The sequence below is a fragment of the Hyaena hyaena genome, unplaced genomic scaffold, assembly GCF_003009895.1.
Source record: "Hyaena hyaena isolate Hyena2069 unplaced genomic scaffold, ASM300989v1 scaffold_532, whole genome shotgun sequence".
NCBI classification, from domain to species: Eukaryota; Metazoa; Chordata; class Mammalia; order Carnivora; family Hyaenidae; genus Hyaena; species Hyaena hyaena.
The window spans coordinates 984,250-1,004,538 of NW_024081165.1; the positions used below are offsets into that span (position 1 = coordinate 984,250).

Here is a 20,289-nt window from a genome sequence, read left to right on the forward strand (position 1 = left end):
AGATCCTAAAAGGCATTTTTATAAATGACATAGAAAAACTAGTTTTTTGTAACGTTTAAAATGTAAAGCACTAACTTTTAAAACTGTCATCTTAAGGAAGAAGAGGTTTCTCCTCAATTGTTTACTTTCCACGAAGCTGTCTCACAAATGGTAGAAATGGAAGAACAAGTTGTAGAAGATCACAGGGCAGTGTTCCAGGTAAAGTTAAGACAGGACCTTTCATCAAAATGTTTCTTTAGGGAAATTAAAAACTTTCATAATACTTCAAATATCACACCAGTCTAAAAATATACTTGTGTGTATGTGTGTGTGTATTAGTAGGGTATATGACATGGGATATTTTGAACAGAATGATTGATGGCTACAATGTTTCTTTAACACTATGGTGAAAGGATCTGGTTTTTTGCTTTAGTTAGTTGTCTACTTTTAGAGAAGGGTTGAACTTCTCCCCTCCACTATCCCTTTCTCTCTGTTAGGCCAGTTTATTTGACAGCAGTAAGAAAAACATCTAAGGGTTATCAGAGCATTTGAGGAAATATCTTTTTTGATTGCTTCAGGGGAGATAGGGTACTGTCAGTGACAGATGAGTAAGGGGTGTTAAGTCCTTGCCTGTCGCAGTAACCCTTGATGTATTATTCATCCCATTGTGTTCAGCCAGTTAAAAGCACATTTGCTGTATCATTTCCCTCTTGTCCCCCCCACCCCCTTTTTTAATGAGAAAATATCCTAGAGGGTGATACTTACAAGGACCATAGATAAGGTTTGGATATCATTATGGGTCCAGACTATAAATATGTTCTGAGAAATAAGTGAACAATTGCTCAGTCTTTCTTTTGACCTGTGTTCTTTCTCTGATGTTGAAGAAATATTTATAAACAAATATTAACATGACTCAGCTGTAGGCCATTTAAGCACCTGGATAAAAGGCTCCAAATATAAGTGAACTAATTTATTTTATAAATTGAGAATAGGATGTACATGCATTGAGACTGTTACAGTTTTAGTCAAACTCTTATGAGAATCTATTTAGAGGCCTAGATATTAAATCAAGAAAGGACACTTGTAGTTTAAGAAAATTGTGTCCTTTTGGAGCAAAGCGTCTTTCAAAAAAAAGACCATTGTTTCCTACTCTGCCATTTTATGGTAAAGTCTAAAAGTTCTTTGCTTTTTGGCAGAACTGGATATTTTGAGTCCAGTATTCTTTTTACAATTCCATTTATTTTTCTTCCATACTGTGATCTGCCATTTCTCAAAATAGGGTTTTGTTTTTAAAAATTAAGTAGATAGCTAAAGAAAAAGAAAAAATAGTGTTGTTGTATGTGTATATGTATTTTAGTTGATACCTTGTATAGTTTTCTCATAGACTATACCTACGTTAGGCAATTCTACCTGATAATACACAGTCTAGTTATAATTAGCTACTAAGTTACATTGAAAACTAGAAAGTGCCCATGTTTATATCCTTAAACTCTAAAATTTCAGAATGAACTGAACTTGTTAATAATCACTGTGATTCATGACATTGCTAGGAAATGAAACTCCTAAATTCCACATTTTCTAAACTCACTTAAGAAGAGTAGCTACTACCTAGTGGTTTGACTCTTCTAAAATTGGCTGTCCCTTATAGTTAAAATAATTTTGAAGAGCTAGTATTTAGCCACTGTGAGGCTCCAAATGGGGATGTAAATTCTAGATGATTTGCAAGTTCTAGGCTACCATAGACCTCAATTGATTGCTCAGTAGCTTTGTTATACATTCTTCCCCAATTTTAGGGATAGCTACTAAAGTTTTGAGAATTAATGTGCTCACTGATACTTATGTGTTTGATTTATTCTCTTCCCCAAACCCTTACCCAGAGCAAAATAAAAGAAAAATGAAGTCCTCTTGCTTGGCTTATCATATTTGTTTTTGTGTTCAAATTTAAGGAAATATTTCTTAATTTTATTCTATAAATAGAGATGTTTTATACTTATTAATATTTTAGAGAATACCGTCTTCAGTATGTTTGATTATATTTAGCATATGTGAAATTTTTTAATGGTCTTTGTCTTACAAAGAGGCTTATTGGATTGTTGAATTTTTGTCCTTTTAGGAATCTATTCGATGGTTAGAAGATGAAAAGGCTCTCCTAGAGATGACTGAAGAAGTAGATTATGATGTAGATTCATATGCTACTCAACTTGAAGCTATTCTTGAGCAAAAAATAGACATTTTAACTGAGCTGCGGGGTAATTCCTTTTTCATTTTAGTGTTTTAAATCGACATAATATTTGTATATAATTAGTGGAGGATTTCATATTGCAAGAGGACATCTGTAATAAAAATTATGGGCACCATTTAATACATTTCCAGAGGTATTTAAAGACAAACCAGTCATTCTGTTTTTTTCTGAAAACATGGGGTATTATTCCAAGTGTGCTTTAGTTGTCTTTTCTCTTAAGGCATTTGAAAAGATAAAAGTATATTATGATTAAAGAGGGTAAATGTATTTTAACAAGTCTGTAAATTTTATACACTCATTTTTAGCTTGCTAGGTCAGTGCTTTTCAGAATGATTTTGCTTAAGTCTACTCAGGGCCATCCCTTCTCCAGCCTCCTATCTGCATTCATCTCTTTTCTGTGCATCTGTGTCATGTTTTTCCTTTGAACACTTCTTTTAAAATACCAGGGGGAAGGTTTCAAGACCTTGAGTAACTCAGGACCTTTCAACAGCTATTCTTTCTACTTTGTTAATGAGGGAAGCATGTGACTTACCCACATGCCTTGTCTTGGGCATAGTAATTAGGTTATCTGTAGCTTCAGAAATGCATTTGTTGTATGTGCTTATTTCATAGGCATTGGCAAATTAATTGTCTCCATTTATATGCGAATGGACATCTGTGTATGTGTACATGAAATGCAGCGTGAAACCCAATTGAAATAGCTAGTTTTTAGCACCAGACTGGCTAAGTTTTTCAAGTAGGGTCTTTGTGAAGTTGGTTATTTACATAACCTATAAAGAATCAGCAGTGACCATTTACCCAATTCAGAATTGTGAAAATGTAGGATTTCTAAAATTTATTTTTGTTTTTCGTGTTCTTCATACTCAAGCTTTGATTTAAAACGTTTTGATCATTTTTGTAATCTGTCAGAAGTCACAAGCAGCTTATCTGTTCAGAACAGATCATAATGAATTCTAATTTTTTTTCTCTGTAATATGTATTCAATTTAGTTGACTTTCTTTCCTTAATTTTCTCAGGATTTATGTATATCAAGCATACTCCTATCTTTGAAGAAATTACTATCTAGCTATTGTATTATTCTAGCTATTTTGGTATTCATCCTTTCTTAGAAAGATTTTTTTTACCCTTCAGAGATAATTTTAGTATTCTGTATTCTATAAGAAGTGAGAGCTTTTATCTTTATATTAGCAGGTATTAAATCCAAAAGTCCTTAAAATTCCTTTCTAAATTTCAAAAGAGTTAATTTTTTAAACACCATTTTACTTCTGAAGAGGGGAAATAAATTGAGATTCAAATATGATAGGTTTTTCTCTTCTTCTAAAGGCCATAGCCTTTGTACTATGAGTACATTTTAAGTTGGGTAATTGTTTGTTGAGGGTGCCTTCATCTGCACTGTACAGTGCTTACTAGCATCCTTGGACAGTGGCTGCTACCCCAGTTGAAACAAACAGAAATGTCTAGATATTATCAGATGTTGGGATGTGGGTGGTGGGGAACATCACCTGTGGTTGGGAACCGCTGTTAGAGAAATGACATGAGGGTATTTCTCATCTTCACAGCTGTTATTTTCCTGTCAGTTTACCTGTTTCGTATTCTTATGTGACTCTGAATTAATACATAACAGTAAGATTCTGTCTTTGTAAGACCAAGAAATGTATGATGCTATAATCCTCCTTCTCCATCCCCCTTTACAATACAAAATAAGATTTCTTTTTAAAAATTCAAACATTTTTTGAAATTTCATAGCTTAGTAGACTAAAGTAGGCATTGGCAATAGAACCTTCTTAACATATTGAGGAAAGAAAGGTTAGTTTTGTTTTTTTTTTATTTTTTTATTTATTTATTTTTTACAAATAGTTTATTGTCAAATTAGTTTCCACATAACACTCAGTGCTCATCCCCACAAGTGTCCTCCTCCATGCCCATCCCCCCTCCCCCCCACATCCATCAGTCCTCAGTTTTTGTCAGCATTCAAGAGTCTCTCATGGTTTGCCTCTCTCCAAGAAAGGTCAGTTTTAAAGTTTAATAAGACTCAAGAGTGCCTGGCTGGCATAGTCAAGTAGAGCATGCGACTCTTGATCTCAGGGTTGTGAGTTTGAGCCCCACGTTGGGCATAGTGATTACTTAGAAACAAAAAGACTCAGTGTTCTTTTAGACATGACTATATACATTTAACACACACATATACATCCTGTCTACACTCCACAAGGAACTCAAATAAACTAAAATTGAACACTGTAAAATGTGCCAACCAGAACACAAAAACCTGCTCAAGATACAGAAAAAAACAGATTATCTGTAGCTAATGAAACTGTTGCTATAGTTGCCTCTTGTATTCAGTTCTGAGTTTCTGGACAACAGAAAACAAAAGGAAAGATCCTTAGTTAATATTATGAAGTAAAACAGCTGACTTGATAGGACCCATGAAATTATATACTGTATTGCATGCAATGCAATACTTACTCTCTTGTTCTTTTCTTTTTTCCAAGATAAAGTGAAATCTTTTCGCGCAGCTCTACAAGAAGAAGAACAGGCCAGCAAGCAAATCAACCCGAAGAGACCCCGTGCCCTTTAAATCAGCATTTGCTGCTAAAGGATCCCCAGAACCCACATTACTGTAACATACAGTGGTTCAGATGTAAGGGCCATTTGAAAGTTTGAAATTTTAAGTGTCTGTGGAAAATGTCTTGTCCCTTCACCTGAATGACATTTCAGTTTTGTGAAACACTCCTTTGTCTACAAAATGCTTCTAGTCCAGGAGGCACAACCAAGATTGGGAATAGTGAAGCATTTTGTTTCATTTACCCAAACAGTGATTTACTTTTGGAGATCCTTGGCAATTTTATTTTCTGTATGATGAAGTGAGATTGTGGACTTGATCCAGAGGTGAATAGTAGGGGGAAGCCACAGCATTTCCTTTTAACTCGGTTGAATTTTCGTAGCAAGACTGAGCAGTTTTAAATCCTTTGCGTGCATGCATACCTCATCAGTGATTGTACATACCTTGCCCACTCCTAGAGACAGCTGTGCTCACCTCTTCCTGCTTCGTGCCTTGACTAAGGCTTTTGACCCTAAATTTCTGAAGCACAGCCAAGATAAATTACATTCCTTAATTGTCATTGTAAATTACCTTTATTGTGTGTACATTTTTACTGTATTTGAGACATTTTTTTTGTGTGTGACTAGTTAATTTTGCAGGATGTGCCATATCACTGAATGGAACTAAAGTCTGTGACAGTGGACATAGCTGCTGGACCATTCCATCTTATATGTAAAGAAATCTGGAATTATGATTTTAAAACCATATAATGTGGTTATAATTTTCTTAGCATTTTCTTTGTAAAGAACTAAAATATAAACTAGTTGGTGTATAATAAAAAGTAATGAAATTCTGAGAAGAGTTTTATCTTAGGATAATACATATATATGCAGTGTGTGTTCCAGTGTGGTATTAACAGGACTAATAGTGCAATTTGATCCTTACCAATACCATTACTTAAGTTAAAGTGTCCATTAGCACCCCAAAATGTACCTTTTAAATGTACTGGTAAAGGAAATTGGCTTCTGATGCATGAATATTTACATGTACACTGAAAGTAGCCCATAATAGAACTGTTAGTTTAAGCCAAGTGTAGACAGTACATAACTCCCTTGAAAAAGAATTAAGCTAAAAAAAAGAATTGACTTTGCCTTAAAAGGCAGATCTAACCCAAGCCCCATCCATTACCTATTATGTGATATTTCATCATTATTTGGTGAGAATCACCAAATTCTCACCAATAAATTGGTCTAGGGTATGCTGCTTTTTAAATGGTGGCACTTATTTTTACAGATTGCTACTCCAAGGAAGAAAACTGGCCACTTCTCATGTAAATATTTTGTTAAAAGATTTATATATCTCTCTAGGAGTTTTCCCTTAGTTCCTAGGATAGAGTCCAGGAGTAGATTAACAACAGAAAATCTCCCAAGGATGTCTTATTTTGATTTACTCTAAGGAACTACTGCTCATTCATTTGGGCCAAAGGGAAGCTATGAATAGAGAGTCCCATGAGCCAGATTCCCTACTTCATTGTTCATAGAAACCAGAGAGTAGTTGTGGGAAATCCTAACACCATGGTGAAATGCTCCTCTGTAAACTTGAAGTCTAGAACTAAATGTAGATTTTCACAATGTGCTTATTAATAAATGATATCTATGGAATGAGTTTTAGAGATAATTTACTTCAGAACAATCACCTTTGTTTTGGAAGGGACTCAGGTTTTCTTGCAGTTGTAAAATATGTTCTATTTGTGTTTATTTCAAAGAGAAGAGAAAGTGGAGCAGTTACTTATTGACCTTGCAGAGGCTGCTTATTTAAAGGTAGTTTTTGAGGCTAACCAACCTTCAGGGGCATAAAGAGATGTGAACTTGCTCATTCTAAAGCACAACAGATTACTCTTAAATTATTAATTAAATAAGATGAGTACTATCTCTGGAAGGTCTCCTTATGTTCAAATATGCTACCTTATACTGTAATGGCTTCATTCTGATCAGTGATCAAGGTCTGTAGAAAATTCATACCAGAAAAGATCTTGGTGGTTATAATTTAATACTTCAGTTTTACAGATAGGAAAAACTGAAGGCCAGGAAAGGGACTAACTAAAACTCAGTTCACCAGGGAAGAGGAAATAGAGGGAAAGCTGAATTCTTAAAATTTTCCTGTAAGGATAGAGATGGTACAAATGAATTTTGCAAAGTTAGTAGTTTTGTGATATTAAAAAAACCCTGCTCTTGAGGTATATTTAATATTTATATAAAAGTGGCTTTATGCAGCTATTATTTAAAGAATAATTATTTGGATCTGAATTAAACATTCTTTACTTTCTCAGACTTCTTGAAAGTCGATATTCCTGTTAATAAGTAATTATCTTATTTACATAGGAATGTTTTACTATATCACTTTGAATCCAGATTTCCCAAAAATCTGTTTAGGCAAACAACTTCTCTTCTAGGTTTACTCAGCGTACCTTTGTTAAAATAATTTGGAAGCAATCTTTGTATTAAGTTAGGTTTTTAAAAAGCTAATTATTAATTATTTTTATTAATTTCCTCATAAAATCAGCTACTATAATTCTTTATTAAGTGACATTAATAATGATTCAAACATAGCTAATTAAGACTTGTTTACAGTATCTATTTAAATTCTGAACTTGACATTTTAAAAATAGCTTAAAACTAAGCATCAGTATGTGAAAAGGTACTGGAACTTTTAATTTTCCATAAGTCACATGAATACTGGGAGCCTGTAGCTCTGGGGAAATGACTGATTGAGATTTTTTATTTGTTTTAAATAACCTGAAGTGCAGAATTTTAACTTCATAGTTTTGATTTACAAAACCCTTTGACATTTTGTTAAACCAGTGGCTTTCCCCAAGAAAGAAAACCTACTTTCTTATAGTTGATTTCATTCTAGTTGAGCATCCTAATGTCAGTTGAGGAAATCATGCCCAGAAGTAATATGCCTGGCATCACCGCATGGTGGCAGTAGCAGGCTCACGCTTATCTAGAAATCTGATGTAGCCTATGATGCTACAGCAACTTAAAGGTGTGGGCAGTGATAGAAGCTGTATAAGATAAACCGAAAAAAATAAGAGAAGCAAAATAAGAAACAAGTGTTTTATTGTGCACATGAATAAAAAGAAATAGTATGGGGAATATGTTACTGAGTTAAGCATGTTTTAAATGTTTGACTGTTGGAGGGACAAAGGCCTACAGAGGCCCTCATAGTAATATATAACATAGAAAATAGAAGAGTAACATCTTTATACAATAAACTGTTAGAAATGATAAGTTTAAGTGTAAAGTTGTGCGTGCCTGCGGCTCTTAAAGATTATCATGTATACACAGGACCCTGCCCTACGTTAGATATTAAAAACACCAAAACCAAAAACAAGCAAAAAAAAAAAAACTTGGGTAGTTAGAATAGACTTACTGCTGTAAAAATTCAGAGTAATAAATGGTGACAAAATAAAAAATAGTCAAGCACATAGTGTTCCAGTGGAGCAAAAGCATAGTTCATCTTCTCTAATTATTAAAAATATATAATTGCAGCTTCTTTTTCTTGGGTTTGAAAAATTCTCTTTTCCAGATACCTAAGAAAAATGTATACCTTCCACGTTGAAGCCATGTAGCAATCTGCAAAAAGAAACCAAAATGAGATGGTATTGAAAAGATAATTTGTAGCATATCATAATTCCTGTACCACGAATTCTAAAACACCTCTGAAACCACCCACTCCTAACCCTAGTCATTAAAGAAACTTTATTCTTCAGTTAAATTTGTAAGATATATATTGGTTACAATCATATCATTTTCATGCCTCTTTTGTCATAGCCTATAAGTCTTAAGTCATGGTGAATTTGACCAAATTCTCTTAGACCTCCATTACCCAGGCATAAGAGCTCATTGGCACTTGTGAAGCTATTTGGAACTGGAGACTGAAGAGAGATGAATGGCTAATCTTACATGTCCATTTTTCCTCTCTGGGCTCATTAATACTAAGATTCAAATTAAGTACTTACACATTGCTTTTCTCTGGATACCTATTATGTATTAGATCCTAGTTAGCAAACTACATATGGTTAATAACCTTGAAGAAATTTGGTGAAAAGGAAAGAAAATAAGATGAAACATTTCTATTTAGACCTGAGATTATTTTCAGGATGGCCCCTAGACAGTTCAAGATGGATTAGAATGTCTGAAAGTGGAAGATCAGTTCTTATGAGTAATTTCAACTCTTAAAACTGACCTCTGATAAGGACTCTGTAGTTCTGCTAGCCTGCCAATATAAACTATAAACCCCATTTGTCTTAGTTATGTGGAACTGTTTCCAGCCCAGAAAAGTCAAACCAATTCCTTTTGTAACAATCTATCCTCAGTTTTTATTTAGCTCCTAGAACATGGAAATTTTAAATATGAATTGGCTAAATAGGCAAAAACTGCAGTAAGTGATGGTTTATTAGTTAGGAAATCAGTGTTAGTGATTGAAAACCGTGAGTATGGGTTAATAACTACCTGGGTAATTGAAGCCTTATTCTGCTTTCATTAAGACTTACTTGCTTAATTTAAGGAAAACCAAGTTTGGTCTGCATTGCCCAGATAATTATGACACCCTTCTTTTTTTTTAGGTGTGTAGAACTTGCCTCAGTCTACAAAACAAGTAACTATTTTATTAAACCGCTCAGTTAGAAATGAAAACCAGGTATGATTGTAAATTGGCATTATTTCATGCGTAGTATCTGTTTAACAGTAGCTATTCCCAACAGAGAAAAAGAATGAGATCCAACTATATGCATTATGCTTCTTCTACCTTACAGGCTACTACGAAGACACACATTATTAAGACTAACTATGAATGGGAGTTGGGGAAAAAGGCTGAAGGGGAGGAGCACACACACCACAACACACATTGACACAGAGGCTATCTCCAGGCTCGGACTGTTCTTTATTACTGTTCTTAAAATGTTCATTTTGCTGCAGCTAACTAGCCTCCATCTTCTACACCAAATACTATTCCATGCCATGGAAGTGCTATGCAATAACTCCAGGTAGCACCTTATACCGCTTAAAAGCCTTTAAATCTCTAATCTGAGAGTGTCACAGTAAAGAAATGTAAACACCTTAGGAAAAAAGAAAACTGTAATTACCTGATAAAGTCATCTATGTCCATGGAACGGGCCCGCTTGTCACTAAAACCTGTGCTGGTTAGGATTTGCTGTATTTTATCTGCTATGCTGAAATCTTCTGGTATTATCTATCAATATAAGATTCAGAATAAATGAACGACATATCTTTAATGAAGTCACGCTGGCTCTTTTTGTTTCTTTAGATCAGTAACTGATAAAATAGTCACCTTTATCTGTTTATGACAGTTTGAGAAGCCCTTTTTGTGCAGATAAGAACTGGACCACTAATTAGTTCTGTGGTTGTTCTTCAATATATACCAGATATTCAGAAAACTGAGTAAGTTAATCATGTATATTCCCCTTTTTCTTAAAAATACTGGCTTGTCAGTTTCAGGGTTCAGGAACTTTATATCACAAAATAAATCAAGCTATAGACTTAATTTTAAAGCACCTGTTACTCCTTTAAAAATATCTCCCATTTTCTTGGCACAAATTTAATTTTACCAGCCAATTTTTCTCAGAGATAACCTCCAACCCTTGAGAATATTAAATATTTCATACCTCACATTTTTTTCTCCAAAGATTTTTCTCAATCCAGTTTATTATTTGCCTACCTAGGCAGGTGTTTTATGACTTTGTCTATTAGTATTTTCCTACCTACGCAGATGTTTTACGACTTTGTCCATAAAAGAGAAAATGAAGGTAGCAACATATTAAGCCATATAAGATCGGAGTCAAAAAACACAATGGAAATTTACTTTTCTCTTTCTGCTGTTAATTTAAACTTTAAAATTATCAAATATCACATAATTATATAGATATGTGTAGGTGTGTTTACCCACAGACAGAATTGGTTAAAGAAAATGTTGCACAGATAATAGGCATGAGGCTCACAACCAAAAATCTGCTATTCAGCCTATACTTTATTCTACTTATGTCAATTTCTGGATTTAAAAAAAAGAGTTACTGAGAGAATGGTAACTTTAAATTTGGAATTGCTACATGAGCAACAAACAAGGAATGATCACAATTCAGAGCATAGCAAATGGTACATAATTTGAGTGAGCTGAGCAAGCTACACATGCCTAAAGCTTTGGAAAAATTCCGAGTCAACTGAATCTCTTTTTATGTCTAAGAGCAACTGTAGAGTTAAGCTGCAGTGGTGTAATCCAGGCTGCTCAGCTTTGTTCCAAGAGTATACAGCAGTATTGACCTATTAGAGTTCAATATTAAGGTTGTATTAGTTATATATCACTTTCAAGTATCCCATGGAATATATAGAATCAGTAATCTAGTGATGATAGATGGAAAAGTAAGAAGTAGAGGGGCATTTTGAAACACAGCAAATCGAAACCATAGAGACCACAGAAATTTTTTTGCTTACGATATTATGGACTGAACAGTGAATTCTGTAGTTTTTTTCCAATAGCTGTTGCACTGCACTTGACCTATAACATAAGGAAGTGATATCACTATTATTTCAAAATCAGAGATTATAATTTCCTTTCAGTTTATTATAAATTTAAATCTATGTTCCACATGGTAAAATTAAGGGACTTAAAAAAGTGTTAATATTTAAACTTATGAAACAATCAAAAACTTAAGTTTCCCACACAGGTCGCATGCTGTCATGGCAGCCTGTCGTGGGGCTAGATCTCAAGAACCATGAGATCATGACCTGAGCTGAAATCAGGAGTTGGACACTGAACCAACTGAGCCAACCAGGCGCCCCTATAAAGTGAAGGTCTAGTAATTATCTCTGAAATTCTTTTTTTTAATATATGTTTTTTGAGACACAGAGAGGAAGAGAGAATCCCAAAAAGGCTCTGTGCCACCAGTACAGAGCCCCACAGTGGGGCTTCATCCCACAAACTGCAAGACCATGACTTGAGCCGAAATCCAGAGTTGGATGCTTAATCGATTGAGCCACTCAGGCACCCCTCTCTGAAATTCTTAAAAGGAGTTCTAGACTCTCCACAAAACATCACCTCAAAAAAACAAAAAAAAAAAAAAAAAAAGAAAGAAAGAAAAAAGAAATTACAGCTTTCAGAACCTCTCTTTTGCCCTTAAAAAATTTTTCCAAGTTAATAAACTTGCATGAATTTTTCACAGGTATAGAAAGGGCCCACTACCCCATTTTTCCAAGGAAAAGCAAAACAGATGTGTTTTTAGTTTTTCCCCCCTTTTGCCATAAAACCTGATCTAACTGCAAATTCCTAGAAACTCTGTTAAATTTTCCTGCCTCCCAAAGTACCAAGTTAGTGAAAAAAGGTAAAGTATATCTGTACACCTAAGGGTTCAAGTATCTGTTATGAAATTCTAACAGCACAGTCTCTACAGCACTGGTCCTTCATATATCATAAATGAGAAAAATACTCACTTAAATGCTGCAGACAGTGTCTTGTTCTTCCTGACAAAGGTGATCCTTACTAGGCCATCCCATTCCTGAAACAGAAATGGATCATTTCTTATAAAATCAAACGTTGCCTATGTCTGCTAAGTATTTTAATAGGTAAAACCGAAAAGAACCTTCTAGAGTTCTGTATCGTGATCTGAGTGACAAGTGCAAAAAAGTAGGATATGTACTTGATTTATACACTTTTGTGCACTTCACTGAATATCCTCAGTTTTAAAAATCAAAAAAAAATTGTTCCACATCTGAATAAACAACATGACATTTATTAAAATCAAAGTACTGTTTTCAAAAAACACGATTCAAAACAGACAAGATTCAGAATATAGCCTATGCAACACAGCTAAACCACCCTTAAGAGGTAATTAACAAAGCACTCCATTTACCACCAGATACTGATCACATAAGCAATCATGTTTTTATCCAAAGCGACTGCAGGATGGTTTTACATCAAATGATCTAACTTAGCTCTAAGTGCAAAAACATGAATTTTGACTAAAAACAGTTACCCAGAATATTACTCAAATCCAACTATCTTCATTTTATCTTGTTTTCTAAGTCTTACTCAAACAGATAAACGTTTCCCATAGCTATACTCTTTAATATGCAAATATGCACTGAATTATGCACTGGCATTCTTTCTTTTTTTTTCTTTTTTTTTTTTTTTTTTTGTGAGAGAACGAGAAGGGAGCAGGGAGGGGCAGAGAGACGGAGAGAGAGAATCTCAAGCAGCCTCGGAGCTGTCAGCACAGAGCCTAGGGTGGGGCTCAGTCCCAGGAACCGGGAGACCATGATCTCAGCCAGGAAAGAGAGCCAGGCGCTTAACTGAGCCATGAGATGCCCCTGCAATGGCATTCTAATCTGCATTTTTTGCAAATACCTTCCATGCTTTTTTGTGCTTTTCACAATGATCTTACATCCAATTATTCCATCTACTCAATTACACAGTCATAATTAGCATTTTCCTACTTGGACATTTAGGTTGACTCAACATTTTTTGCTGCTGAAGACACACATCTCCCAGCTTGGTCATTTTCTCCTACTTTACTCAATAACCTAGTATTTTAACCTCACCTGAAAATTGATAGGTGGTGGTGGATTCTTGGGTTCTATTCTTACGACACTGGATTCCACCTTCGGTGGTGGCCTGAAATTATTCTTTCCAACCTATTAATCAGAAAATAAGGAATCCTCTCAAAAACAGTTTTTTTGGTTTTTTTTTTTTTTTTTTTTTGAGAGAAAGAGAGTGTATGCGCCTACAAGAGAAGAGGAAGGGGAGAAGGAGGCTAAAGCAGGCTCCACTCTCAGCACGGAGCTTGATGTGAGGCTCAATCTCATGACCCTGGGACCATGACCTGAGCCGAAATCAAGAGCTGGACACTCAACCAACGGAACCACCCAGGCACCTCCCTCCTCTTTTTTAAAAACATTTTTAAATTAGTCATTAAATATGCTTTTCTCACAGAAGGCACAACTAGATGCTCAAGGATGAGGTAAGCCACATTATCTCACTAACAGTCACTTACTTTCATCAGATGGTCCACACGTGCTAACAGCTGTGTATTGATTGAGAGTCTGCAGTATAATTTATCTCCAGGCTTTGCAACTAGTCGTAAAGCAAATTCTCTTTGAAACATAAGTACAGCACATCTGAAGAGACAGTAGAAAAGAATAAGGAAAATGGTCACTTTTAACTGTAAATGTATTTTAACTTCAACGAATTGTCTTAGACGGGAAATAGAGCAGTGCAAGATCTGTGGTTAATGAGAATTTGTTCAGCTGCTTAGAAGGCAGAACACTTTGAGATTTAGCCTTATTACCATAAAATGATCCATCTGGCTTTTCATTTTCTAATGGCTGCACCTCCAACTCCTTGCATATGTAAGCCCTCAGTGATCAGATTAGAAAGTATTTCCCATAAGCCCAAGCCCATTACCCCTTCTAGGAAAACAAAACCCAAACCAACCAAATTGGCTCTCAGGAGCCCAGCGGTATTCACAGGGTAGCAAACACCCTTACAGAAGGAGAGGCAGGAGAGGCACGTTGTGAAATTGGCATCCTCCGGATATAACAGGTAAGGAACATGGGCTTTTTATTCAGCAATGGGGAGGCTTTTCGGAGGCTCTTGAACAGGAGAAGAGCATCTTCAAAGCTGGGCTTCGACTTTCAAGTCTTTTTGACAATGAGTCAGACTAAGATATACATTTGACGTTGCAGCCTATGCCACAAATATCTGTTATATGTGTGTTTATGTAACTCAACCAAAAGTTTCATAAAATTATCATCACCTGGGCCACATGCAGTGAACGCTCTCCAGGATGCTCTAGTCCATGTCATTAAAAAAATGACTGTCATGACTCAAGAAATTTAAACCACTAAAGGGTTTTTGACTTGCAGTTTGAAAACTCCTATTATATATCCTTCTAGAGACCAGTTAGGAGACCACTGCAATTGACCAGATGTAAGGTAATAAAAGAAGTCCGACCTGGACTAATGGCAAGAGTATTAGAAAACAGGGAAGGACTGCCTGGTGTCAGAAGCAGGATTTATACCACACCTCCCCCAAATAACTATGTCAACTGAATAAGGAAAGAAAGACCTCTACACAAATAGATATTTTCTACAAAACACATTCTCGAGTCTCCAACAGTTTTTGAATTGAATTAACTTTCATCTTTGGCCGTGTTGCATCTTTGGTTTAAGATACGGCAGTAACTGGGGCGCCTGGGTGGCTCGGTCGGTTGAGCATCCGACTTCGGCTCAGGTCATGATCTCGCGGTTCATGGCTTCGAGCCCCGTGTCGGGCTCTGTGCTGACAGCTTAGAGCCCGGAGCCTGTTTTAGATTCTGTGTCCCTCTCTCGCTCTGCTCCTTCCCTGCTCATTCTCTGTCTCTCTCACTCTCAAGGATAAATAAGCATTAAAAAATTAAAAAAAAAAAAAGATGGCAGTAACTTTGGTCTTTTGTCACAAACCTGAAAAAAGGTCGGTGCAGCAACAGCTTGAAGACAAAAGGGGAAGAGATCTGTAAGAGAATTAATGAGTTACTTCGGAGAAAGACACACCAGAGACATATCTTCATGTAATGTTCCCAACAATTTGAAAACATACCTGATATGGTAAATTTGCCACGCAGGCATCAAAGAATGGCAAATCTGTTTTCAAGACATCTCCCACCAGTACTTGAAGTTTGCTGGCCAGAGGCCTAATAATAAGAAAAAAAGCAATTCAAAAAGAATATTGTTTCACAAGGTTGAAAGGCACTTTGATTCTAATCTGCATACTCACGTGCCCTGAACTCTTTTGTGAAGTTCAGCTACTAGTCTTGGGTCAAGTTCACAGGCAATTACCTACATTAAAAAAAAAAAAAAAATATTCTGGGGTTATTATGGAGTATAAATCTTGTTATCTCAATTGTAACTCTTACATGACTAAGAGGAATTAAACTTTTCCCAATTCTACCATTAATATTTCTTCATTTATACTCTACTATTTCAAACAAAAAACCCCCCACCATTCAGATAAGTAGACTCTAAGTGGCTCCTGTTCAAAGGCTCCCTTTCTTACTGGGCTCCGGTAACACAGTTCCCTCCTTGGGCCCCTTGAGGTCTTTGAATAGTAACTCTCCCGCTCTGGCTGGCCTGAGGGTATTTCACTAATGTGTACTGGTTCCCTTAACCCCATTTTGACATTTTGGATGCATTTCATTGGAAATTGGGTCAGCCATGAGACACAGAAGGTACCCTCAGCAGCCAGGCAGTATCCCAATCTCAGAGGCTCGTGCTTCAGCTCTTTAGATCTGATCCTCTAGCAGCCAATACTGCAGCCTCCTTGCTTTGTCCCCTGGAGCCTAGAGGTGGTAGCTGCTCTTTGAAATTATTATTTTTGGGTTATTTCAATGTTCCCATTTTATTTTTTTAGTTATCTAACAACTATGTAATGAATTCCCTCTATCAAATATCCTGTATTGAAATATTCCATTTTTTAAAATCAAGATATAGTTGACCTACAACACTGTATTAGTTTCAGGTGTACAGCATAACCTGTGTGTATATTGCAAAGTATGTATATATTGTGAATAAGTCTAGTTAGCATCCATCACCACACATAGTTATAAACTTTATTTGTCTTGTGGTGAGAACTTTTAAGATCTGCTCTCTTGGCGACGTTAAAATATACAAACAACTACAGGAGTGCCTGGCTGACTCAGTTAAGTGTCTGACTCTTGATTTTGCCTCAGGTCATGATCTCACAGTTGGTGAGTTCGAGCCCCTGCTCTGTGCTGACAGTGGAGAGGCTGCTTGGGATTCTCTCTTTCTCTCTGCCCCTCCCATGTGTGCTCTCTTTCTCTCAAAAATAAATAAATAAATGTTAAAAAATATATATATACACAAAACACTTTTTTTTTTTTTCCCCTAAGAGAGAGAGAGAGAGAGACAGGGTGAGCAGGGGAGGGTCAGAGAGAGAGGGAGTCACAGACTGAAACAGGCTCCAGGCTCTGAGCTGGCAGTCAGCACAGAGCCCGACGCGGGGCTCGAACCCACGAACCGCGAGATCATGACCTAAGCGAAAGTCGGACGCTTAACTGACTAAACCACCCAGGCACCCCGAAAACACATACTGTTAATTATAGTGACCATGCTATACATTCACTCCTAGGACTTAACTCTTTTTATACCTGGAAGTTTGTATCTTTTGAACACTTTCACCCATCTTGCCCATATATATATTTTTAAACTAATTTGCTTATTTTGAGAGGGAGCAAGCAAGGTAGAGGCAGAGAGAGGGAAAGAAAGAGAATCCCCTGTAGGCTCTGTACTGTCAGTGCAGAGCCTGATGTGGGGCTCAATCCCATGAACCGCAAGATCATGACCTCAGCTGAAATCAAGAGTTAGATGCTTAACTGACTGAGGTACCCAGGCTCCCATTGCCCAAATTATTTAGGATAAAGCTTTTAGTGAAGGATCAGGGGTTGCTGTTAAAAATAACAGCAATTAATTAAAACAGATTTCTATTTGAAAACCAGGTATGCTTGCTGACATAATCTCTGATACCAAAACACAAAATTCCTGGGGCGCCTGGGTGGCTCAGTCGGTTGGGTGGCCAAATTCGGTTCAGGTCATGATCTCATGGTTCGTGGGTTTGAGCCCTGTGTAGGGCTCTGTGCTGACAGCTGGCTCAGAGCCTGGAGCCTGTTTCAGATTCTGTATCTCCCTCTCTCTTTGACCCTCCCCTGCTCATGCTTTCGCGCTCTCTCTCTCTCTCTCAGAAATAAATAAAACGTTAAAATGAATTTAAAAAAACACAAAATTCCCTTTTTACCTTTTTTGCCTTTTCTAGCAATTTTACAGTCATATTGCCAGTTCCAGGTCCAACTTCTAGCACCACATCGGTTGGTCTTAAGGCAGCCTGCAACCAAGCACCACCATGTTAGCTTTACTAGCACATCTGAACACATCATTTAATGTATACCTGACTATCTTTGTTTAAAAGCATTTGGTTAAGAGATTTTACTCTGACTCCACTGTTATGAGAGTCCTTCACGATCTGTGCATTTAACAAAATTTTCTAATTAACATTAAGTGCAAGTGGAAATCTATTACCCTTTTTTTTTTAACATTCATTTTTGAGAGACAGAGAGATCACAAGCAGGGGTGGGGCAGAAAGAGAGAGGGAGAAACAAAATGTGAAGCAGACTCGAGACTCTGAGCTGTCAGCACAGAGGGGCTCAGACTCACAGACTGTGAGATCATGACCTAAGCTTAATCGCCTAAGTCACCCAGGTGCCCCTTTATCACCGTTTTAAGGTGGGGCACTTAGAAGTCAGAAAACAGGAGTGAGAAAAGCAGGAATAGCAATTCCTTGTGGGAATGAGTTCTGTTTTCTAACTTAAAAATGATTCCAACAGCATCTTTTTACCACCTCTGTCACAATCAACAAGTTCAAACACAGAAAGGACTGTATATGATGAGCTTGCCTGAGACTCATAGCACATTGTACCCACATTTCTCAATTTTCAACTCAGTATAGTTTCAGGAATAGAAATATTTAGAAATTGTACACAAACCTGGGTGTTTGTATGTACAAAGCTGCAGGGACCTGGGTACACACGTTTCATCAGATGCTCAAAGGAAATCCATGAGCCAAAAAGGTTTAAAAATTAGGTCCTCGTTTTGCAAAAGACACGAAGTCAAGATGAGATCCTCTAAATACATAATGTTCTCTTTATAGCTGCAGGATGCTTCCTTTGTAACCATGAAAGTATTCTGTACCACATAAACTTCATGGTCTAGTACTCAATCATCCAGAAGTGTAAGAGAACATCCATAACCTATACAGGAGGAATACTCCAAAGACTTTATATAAGGTACTGGATTGTACCATATTCTCTGGGGAAAAAACTTCCCAAGCTGTCATTAAGACATCTTTTTAGGCTCTGGAGTAAATAAAAATTGAGAGATGGTGTCTAGAAAAGGTGATTAGGTATAGAACAATAATACTGATGTGGAATTGAACAAGTACAAATGTCCAGCTATGAAGTAAATAATATACAGAAAGAATCTGGAGCCAGGAGAAACCCAGACCCAAAGAATGAAGCAAATCATGCCAAAGACAGCCTGTGAATCCTTGACAGTTCTTCCATTCATTCTACAACTATTTATAGGACATCTGTTTTGTGACAAACATCCTCTGTGCGCTGAAGTATTCCTAAGAGCAAAATCAATAACCCAACAACTCTCATTTTCCTCTTCCACACCCACCTTATCGATAATGCTGTTAACAATGAGAGGATTTTTCAAAATATGCTGCCCAATCCCCGTGTTGAACATGAGTCCTGGAAGGAAACATGAAAGAGCCTTAATTTCCCAACGAAAAGCAGACATTAGACTGTCCCAGAGAAGAAAGCAGGATGCTTGGGGGAAGGTTTCTGGGCCAACCAGAGTCGCGAAACGTCATGCTAGGAGCTTAGGTGACATCCTACTTTACGTCCACCCCTTCTGCAGGAAAGGAAGCCAGAGGCGGCTCAGGGCCTGCGGCCATCGATTCAGCATCGCCGCGCCACCGGCTCCACAGTACCGGCCCGGATCTGGGTCTGCGCCCCCGACCAGGTCCCGCCTGGTGATCGGACCTGAGCATAGCCCCCTCCCGGCCATCCCCACCTCCGGCGCTCTTCAGCTCCTGGCTCTGTTTAAGTCGATCGCGGCGGCGGCCGCTCGTCCTCGGCTTGACCTTCGGCATCACCACGGGCGCAGACCTACAGGCCTTGGAGATCAGAGAGGAAGGACCAAAGCCTGCTGCCCCGCACTACACGTGGGAACTTGCCACTCCGGAGGTGCCTGCACCACTCCCGGCCACGTGGGGGAGGGGCGAGGGCCCGGCCCCTGATCGCCCTGGGCTCCGCCTCCAGAAAGGGGACCGACCTTGGAGCCCAGTGGCCGCCGGGAATTGTAGTCATGAGCAGCCGGAAACCCTAAACTCGAGGGACTACAGATCCCAGAAGACACCGCGCCGCCGATTCTGGCAGTTGGGATTGGCTAGTTTAGAATCGCCGCGAGCCTCTCTCGCCTACTCGCGCGGACTTGGTCAAGTGGGTTTTGGAGCGGTGATGTCCGCTCTGTGGAGGTTTAGGTTACGCGGTGCCTTTAGGATTGTGGATATTTCCTCAAGCCAGGTTCCGGAATCGCTGAAATCCAAAGAATATGCCTTTCCGTCATGCTCCTCGCTCCTGTTTCCCAGAACATTCTGGGGTGGGAAACCTCAGATCTCGGCATCGGGAGCTTGCTCCTTGGGGCGAGCGAGTTCGCCTCTTGGCGTTGTGGAGTGGAACTCCGAGAATGTAACATATCTCTTGTTGCACTTCGGCTACTAGTTGCTTTGCTTCCTTTTGTGCCATTCATTCAATCCCTAAATGTTTATCGGGTTCCAAGTATTAAACTCTACTGGGTGCTGAAGATTCAAAGTTGAAAACCGCTCTTCTCAGTCTGTTCTATTG

The 20,289-nt window shown here is 37.7% G+C and overlaps 2 protein-coding genes across 5 annotated transcripts in view; one reads left to right on the forward strand and one right to left on the reverse strand.

Moving 5' to 3' along the window:
- Positions 1-6,425, forward strand: part of KIF2A (kinesin family member 2A) — a 64,956-nt gene extending 58,531 nt beyond the window's left edge. For all 4 annotated transcript variants that reach the window (XM_039255586.1, XM_039255582.1, XM_039255583.1 and 1 more), the window contains 3 exons: positions 97-198; positions 2,093-2,228; positions 4,711-6,425. In XM_039255586.1, coding sequence (XP_039111517.1) covers positions 97-198; positions 2,093-2,228; positions 4,711-4,796 — 324 coding nt within the window. In that variant the 3' untranslated portion in view covers positions 4,797-6,425. The remainder of the gene's footprint in view (positions 1-96; positions 199-2,092; positions 2,229-4,710) is intronic.
- Positions 6,426-7,862: 1,437 nt separating this feature from the next.
- On the reverse strand, positions 7,863-19,705 carry DIMT1 (DIMT1 rRNA methyltransferase and ribosome maturation factor). Its single transcript, XM_039255587.1, has 12 exons — positions 19,457-19,705; positions 19,058-19,131; positions 17,619-17,705; positions 15,585-15,646; positions 15,408-15,501; positions 15,272-15,321; positions 13,825-13,948; positions 13,373-13,465; positions 12,266-12,330; positions 11,270-11,333; positions 9,907-10,013; positions 7,863-8,395 (listed from the first exon to the last, which is right to left on the reverse strand). The coding sequence occupies exons 1-12, from the start codon at positions 19,533-19,535 to the stop codon at positions 8,353-8,355; spliced, it is 942 nt and encodes a 313-aa protein (XP_039111518.1). The 5' UTR covers positions 19,536-19,705; the 3' UTR covers positions 7,863-8,352.
- Between the last annotated feature and the right edge of the window lie 584 nt (positions 19,706-20,289).

What these genes read in the sequence shown, in the direction of transcription:
- DIMT1 (XM_039255587.1), bottom strand. Translation starts at nt 19,535, where the DNA reads ATGCCGAAGGTCAAGCCGAGGACGAGCGGCCGCCGCCGCGATCGACTT. An exon ending in TTAACAGCATTATCGATAAG is followed by an intron (nt 17,706 to 19,057) that starts GTGGGTGTGGAA and finishes GCTTGGTTGCAG; the next exon opens with GCTGCCTTAAGACCAACCGA. An exon ending in GTGTGGACCATCTGATGAAA is followed by an intron (nt 13,466 to 13,824) that starts GTAAGTGACTGT and finishes TCTGATTAATAG; the next exon opens with GTTGGAAAGAATAATTTCAG.